This window comes from Hesperophylax consimilis, chromosome 28, assembly GCF_061612785.1.
Source record: "Hesperophylax consimilis isolate HC1 chromosome 28, BYU_Hcon_1.0, whole genome shotgun sequence".
Taxonomy (NCBI): Eukaryota; Metazoa; Arthropoda; class Insecta; order Trichoptera; family Limnephilidae; genus Hesperophylax; species Hesperophylax consimilis.
The window spans coordinates 20916246-20923457 of NC_142863.1; the positions used below are offsets into that span (position 1 = coordinate 20916246).

Consider the following 7212-nt stretch of genomic DNA (forward strand, 5'->3'; position numbering starts at 1 on the left):
TTCATATATTAAACCAGCTGCACTAAATAATTGCTCACTGGCTACACTGCTGGGGGGAGCTGATAAGTATTGGCGAACTATTGGCAACAGATGGGGGTATTTGTGCGCATTTACTTTCCACCACATAAGGGGATCCTCATTGAGAGGTAGTCTCTTCTCTTTCTTGTACTCACGAACATGTGACTGTATCTCTAAATATAGATTGTCACCATCGTCAGTTGTAGAAGAGTTCTCACTCTGGTCTTCATTTACACTTAACATCGATTCCAATATTTGTAATGATGATGGTGATTTTGAAGTAGAAGGCTGCACTTCGATATCTTCATCTTCATTCGCAAATTGAGTTTGGCTTCTTTTGGGGGAAGGTACACGGTCATCATCTTGCATGGAATTGGGTTGTCTGGTTCTAAATGTAATATTGTTAATCATAATCGTTGCATTAAGTAATTTAGATTCAACCTGCTCTGTAATGATGCTGGTAAAAAAATGAGATTTGTATCGCGGATCCAAATAAGTCGCGATAGTGTATGGTGCGGTGATGCGCAGAATGCAGAATCATAAATAAACCCAGTGTTGCCAAAATACATAAACTATAAACAAACAAACTCGTTGCGACACGTTTGTATCGTTTATGTCCCGCCCCCTGTCCAGTCGTCCACGCGCCCCCCGCCTCCACGCTGTATTCTCCATTTAAAGTTCTGTTATAAAGTTTGCGGAACCAGAAACGGAAACGGAAGTGAAAAACTTGCGGAACTTCTGCAGAAGCGGAAGCGGAAGCAGAGCTCTGTTGCATCACTAGTCTCTAGTAATAACAGAAGAGTATGTATGAGACGATGTATGAATGTGAATGAGTCAAGGAGTGTGTGCCAAGACCGAGTTGTTTGGCGGTCCGTCCTCTCTGCCTACCCCTGCTGAGAGAAACGGCGTGATGGTTAGTTAGTTTAGAACATAGTGATGAAAATAAGAATACATCATATTAAATTAGAGTCTGAAGTCCTGTTTTAACTCGACTATTTTGCATTTCGTCTGTGTGTTAATTTGTTTGCTTATTTTATTTCAGCAGTACTCATATTAAATTCATAAAAATAAATTTTGGATTAAAACACTTGAAATACAAATCTCATTGAAATATTACCTACTTGCTCGACTTCTTTCTACTTTCAATAAATATAATATCCATTTAGTGATAGTGAAAACCCTATATATATATCCGTTGCATAGTTTAGAAGAACTAGGCGCACAAACAGACAAACGTGGATAGTGACTTTGACTATTTTTACTTATTATTTCATTAGAAATGGATAAAAAAAAATTGCTAAAAATGTATTGGCATGGTTTGAATCTTCATATTACATTAGTTTTGTATTTTATCAGGTCTGAGTTTTTACAATCTACAGAAAATTTTATATTTTGAATTTTTTTAATAAAAATTTAAAAAATAACCGGTTACTCAAAAAAATAACATAGGACATTCCAGTGACACAGTCATCGGGATAAAATAAACGACAGTCATATTAATTTTGTGTTTTATGACGTCTGGGTGATTCACTACTTTTAATTTCGTTTTTTTTTTTTAAATTTTCGAAATAATCGGTCCCTCAGAAAAATAACATCGGCATTCCAGTGACACAGTCACCGGGACAAAGTTAACGACAGTCTCTAAATATAAGCTAAATATCGAACATCTCTAATCGCTATTGAAGTGACAGGTGACAGCTACTGAAGTTTCAAAGTCCATTTGTTTACAATTTCATTCTTACGGAAGTGCGGTGCATCGTTAATTTCCTCTATTAAAGTGCATTGATAGTGTATTTGATTCAACATATCCCTTATCGATCTTATACTAATTATAAGGCGTGAACGTTATTCATTATGGCGCTGCCCGCGGCTGGCGGTCCAGCTATATTCCGCGCCGCTCAAAAAGACGAATACTTCGCGAAGCACCTTGGAGGCTCCGCATCAGAAGTACTACGGCTATTCGGCAACAGAAAATGGCAAACATACTCCAAATACATCCCTTTCGCCTCGCACCTCGTCTACAACTCCATCACAACACTGCGAGACTTGCAAACGCTCGGAGAAGAATACACAGGCATTATACAAGTCGACGATTCTTACGTACAGATCCCTGCGAAGTTAATCCGACTGATTTATGTGCTCCTGGGAGCGTTTGGTCATCAAGTAGTCACAAAAATCTTAAACAGAGCCAAAGAAAGCGTGTTAAAAAACCAAAATCTTCTACCAAGACCAAAGACAGTATTTTTAAAACTAATTTCGTTATCGCACTGGTCATTACCGATAATACAAGAACTGCATCAAGCTTGCTTCTTTTTGGGAGCGAAACATTACAACATAACCAAGAGATTAACAAGTATAAATTATGTAAGCGCTGTGCCAGGCAGACGACCACGTATTAGTACATTGCGTACTTTAGGAGTCCCGTACATGATGCGTGCAATTTTAAGTGCAGTTCAATCGCCTCCCTCTTTTGAAGACCTCGAACCGAAGAATAAACGCACTCTCCAGCATTCCCGGCGCACGGCCTGCGATTCGTGTTTGATAACAAACAATTCTCCGTGTTGTTTGCCCTGTGGTCATGTTTTCTGCCACAATTGCGCCAGGAGTTCGGCTAGTTGTGCCATCTGCAGGGCTCCTTATCAGAATCACCGAGCAGTTCCTTTGCAGAATTATAATTTGAGAAGATGACAACCAATACGGAGGCGTAAATATTTCTAAATTTAATATATTTGCACCTCCTGTGATGTAATATTAATATAGCATTACATTTAGATTAACTATGTACCACTGTAGTGTATTTTGGATGGTGTTTATATGCCCAAAGTAAGCTCAATTTTTCCTTACAATGAAATGATACATTTCCAAATATCGTAAAGACACGGTTAATGGAATTTTTTTTTACTAAAATACATCTATTTTTATTAAGGTGATGCACTACGTCGTGTAATATTTTAAATTGAGCCGCTATCAATAACAACCCTTACGTAGATGGCGATAAGGTATAAACTCCCGCTTAACACCATCCGCCTAATTTTTTTTCGATCATTTTATAAATAACTTAATTTGCCACATTATACAATAAAATTATAGCCGAAAATGTGTTTGTAAGTAGGAGATTTTGAACTTTAAAGCAGTTTTCATAGGCCTTATTCATTATTTTTTTCTGGGCATATAAAAAGACTTTTCTAAAAAATACTGGATTATTTCAAAGGCCAAGATGTATTCTACTTGCAGTATTTAATGAAAGCATCTGAAACATTTCTAGGCGACCAAATTTTCAAACCAAAAGCACATGATTTTGCATTACTACGTATGGCATCGCCTTAATAGACTTATCAAAATTATTATTTTTTTGGTTTGACTGAGTATTGAACCTTTCTCCCTGGGTACTGGCTCTTAACTCCTGTGAACTTTTTAAATGTCTTTTAAAAATTAAATTTTTATTTTTTTGTACCAACCTTTATGGCATGTATTAACTACAGTAATGTCATCCAACTTCTGCAAAATGCGTTTATGTCTGTGTGTGCATGCGTGATTGCCACCAAAAATTGATAGAATGCATTGTCATCATGCTGCAAATTTAGTATACACGCTAAAACGAGAAGTAATTTACACATTCCGAACATTGCTATAGCATTCAATGCTTGTAGGTATACGACAAACTACTATAATATCGACAACAAGCCTATATGAAGAGTTTCAGCTCGATCGGATGTCGGGAAGTGTGTTGATTTCTACTTCCAAGATTTGCATTCATTCATTCGTGAAAACAAAATCAAAATTCAAATAATACACTACATATCAGTTAGATAATAATGAGAAGTAAGTTTCAGTTTCCGGAAATGGAAAATAAAACATTATAATAGTTATTTCGTTAAAATTAAAATCGATTGTTCGCTTGGAAGCCGTTGTTATTAATTATAATCTTTGAGCATGCTGTGTGGGGGAGAGAATGTAATATACCCACAAATTAGGTATCGTTGCTTAATCTGAGAAAGGTTATTTTAATTACTGGTTGTTATTGTCTAGCTTTGATTAAGCACCATCATAGACATATGAATATTAGTAGACCTGCCCTAAGTGATTAAAAGCGTATTATCCCCACTCCCCATACCGGTTCCATTGGAGCCGGCTGTGCTCGCGTATGGCCTCAAGTGAAATTTGAAAACGTGACGTCATCATTCTTGTGCGAACTATGGTCGAGGCATCATCGGTTCATTTTACGAAATAACACGGCAAAATGTTGACTTGTACTATGAAAACTTGTAAAAATAGATGTGAAAAAGAGAATAAACCCAATTGTCGTATTACATTCCATAAGTAAGCATTATTTTACAATATTTGACAAACGCAATGTAAAAATGTAAAAGCTTATTTAATGGGCATAAATAAATTGATATTATTACCATGTAACCCTCACCCTCCCTTGTCCCACCCCACCACACCCTCTCTGAAGCTCTGTCCTCGTCTAATATGATTTCTCTCGCTTTATTTTAATATTATATTTTATACATTACATATTAATGTTTGTACCTAGACTAGTTTTTTTATAATGCTGTCTTATAAACCTAACAAAGCGGTTAAAAACAAAATAACTTTTCATTTGATTAAAATGTCAAGCCACAAAGTAAATGGTTTCTTTGATAATTAGATACTATTTTATATAAATAATTTTGCAAATTCATAAAACTTCTACTCAATAGTAAATATGTGTACGTTTCCCGTTTTGGTTCAATATGTAGTGTACAGAATCCAAAACTTATTGTGAAAATAAAAATTATTTTGTGTTATTTATTAGTCCTTTACCTGATGCAGACCTGGTTTAGCAAAAAAATGTTAGTTTGGTGACGGCTTTGTATTCAAATTACAACAACACCTCGGTAACAAAATGAACGCTGTTCCTTGGTTTCACTTACGAGTTTGAACGCTTGTACAAGGAGTTTAAACAGAGTTGGGTTGTTAAGTTCATCTCCATATTTGTGACGTACGCTATGTGGTTTCATTTTTAAAATGGATTTAACTAGACAGGGCTAATCTAGTATAATACATCAATGATTGTACATATAGCTTTGTATTAGTGATCGACAAACCGGTGGATGCAATCTTGCCAAGCCATAAATTGATAATAGTTATAGTCTATGGTTAGTAATAACGTAGATCATTGTAGAAATGTATTATATACATTGAGGTGATTTTGCACAAAAACGGCGCTATACAAATCATCCAAATATTATTATTATTAACAAGGAAAGTGAAGTTAAAATCCTTTCCAACCAATATGATGATTAGCTTCTTGAGTTTGATGAATTCGGTACAACTCGTCAAATTGTATATGCACCGATACTTGTTTATTGACCACAGTCTTTTGCAAATATGGCGACATCAGTTTTCTTTTAAATCATTATTATTAGGTGTGGTGCTAAATAGTTGGCTAGATTTTTTTATTTTCATTGGTGTTTTAAAGTTTGTGTTTTTTTTTTCGTGTTTGTTTCGATAGTCTAATCTTTTTAAATAAAGAACAAAGTTTGCCAATGATATTATTCTGTAAAAAAAATTGTAATGAATTTTATATGAAGCTGCAAGGAATATAATTTATTTGCTTGCCGAATGTAACTACATTTTGTAATTATGTATGTGTAATTTCGACGAATCAATTTTTTTAACATTCAAAATAATTAATTTATGTTTTTATAATTCAAAATAAATGTACTAATATCAAAAATAGTGGCACTTTATTTTTGTGTTGTAACTTGTTTCCAGGTTTTTTTAATGTGAATATCGCACAGGAGTGCCAACTGTCCAGAGATTATATATATATATATACATTATATATCATAGCTAAAGCCATTTCAAGCATCATTTCTAAATAAAACTTTAAAATTTCTTTAAACTGAGAGTATCAACTACTCGGTCACCTGTGAGTTTTGTAATAAAATCTTATGGGTAACTTTTTAGTTCGATTAACGCGCAACAGACCCAACTGCGCGGAATCAGCGGGAGAATTTGAGGAATTCTGTTAGGCTAAAAGAAATGGGAAGGAGATGAGTAGACGAAGGTCGGAAAGTACCTGATTTCACATGATTGCAGTATGGATAAGAAAAAAAAACCTTTTACGAATATAACAAGTTGGTATATTTTCATAAAAATGTTTACACTTTTAACAACAATATTATTATTTATAAATAAGATAACAACGAATATTGACTAATCTACTATTTACAATGAATAAATGTAATTTTAATGAGAAATTGATTTTGCACTTCTGCTAAGTACAAAAATAAATAAAATGCATAAAATATCTATATAAATTTGTACAGAATTAAATATTATTTGTGTTTCTTGTGACCAAATTCCATTTTGAAGGCAGCAGGTAGATACATAATATTACATAGGAACCAATAAATAAAATCTTCTTTTATAAATCTTATTTTGGAAGAATTGGATTTAATACGGCTATTTATTTATCACAAATAATATGGCATAATTTTATCATTTAAACAACATATTATAAAATACATTATTAATAGTATGAACCCATCCAATTAACCTGAAAAATAATTTAAATAACAGTGAAAATACTTCTACATTAATTAGAAATTAAATCAGATATTATTGCTTAATATTTAATATTATCGCTTAATATTTAATATTATCGCTTAACATTTAATATTATCGCATAATATTTAATATTATCGCTTAATATTTAATATTATCGCTTAATATTTAATATTATCGCTTTTTGGTTTTCTTGACAACCATTTATAGGTTTTACAACTAGAGTTAACGCAAACAACACTTATTAGCACAATTAATTTTTGGGTTACTATGCCATGTTGCGCTTCCTCTTTTAGCCAGCTTTATTTAACAGCAAAGTGTTTGTAGAAGTAACCCGTATTGAGCGCGTTAATCCTCGGTAGTAAGTAAGTATTTCATTATAGTAAGTTAAATTGATGTGGTTTTCTGCATTTAGTTTTGGTGTAGATATCTAGTATCAGACACCAACAGCTATTAAGTTAGCCCCCATCGTCTCTATTAATATTAATGGGTTTTTGTGGATTTTAATTGCCTCCGCAATCAGGCGTGCTCCATGCGTTTTGGGTCCTCTTAGGATTTTAAGAACGTCACTGAGTAACAAGTATTTGTCTTGCTTTATTGTTTTTAGCCAGAAACAGAGTGGTTAAGATCTTTGATATA

General features: G+C 33.6%; 1 protein-coding gene across 1 annotated transcript; it reads left to right on the plus strand.

Moving 5' to 3' along the window:
- The first annotated feature begins 1719 nt into the window (after positions 1-1719).
- Positions 1720-5469, plus strand: LOC149410344 (peroxisome biogenesis factor 10-like). Its single transcript, XM_089648528.1, has one exon. It carries the CDS (start codon positions 1873-1875, stop codon positions 2704-2706), a length of 834 nt encoding a protein of 277 aa, XP_089504654.1. The 5' UTR covers positions 1720-1872; the 3' UTR covers positions 2707-5469.
- The last annotated feature ends 1743 nt before the right edge of the window (positions 5470-7212 follow it).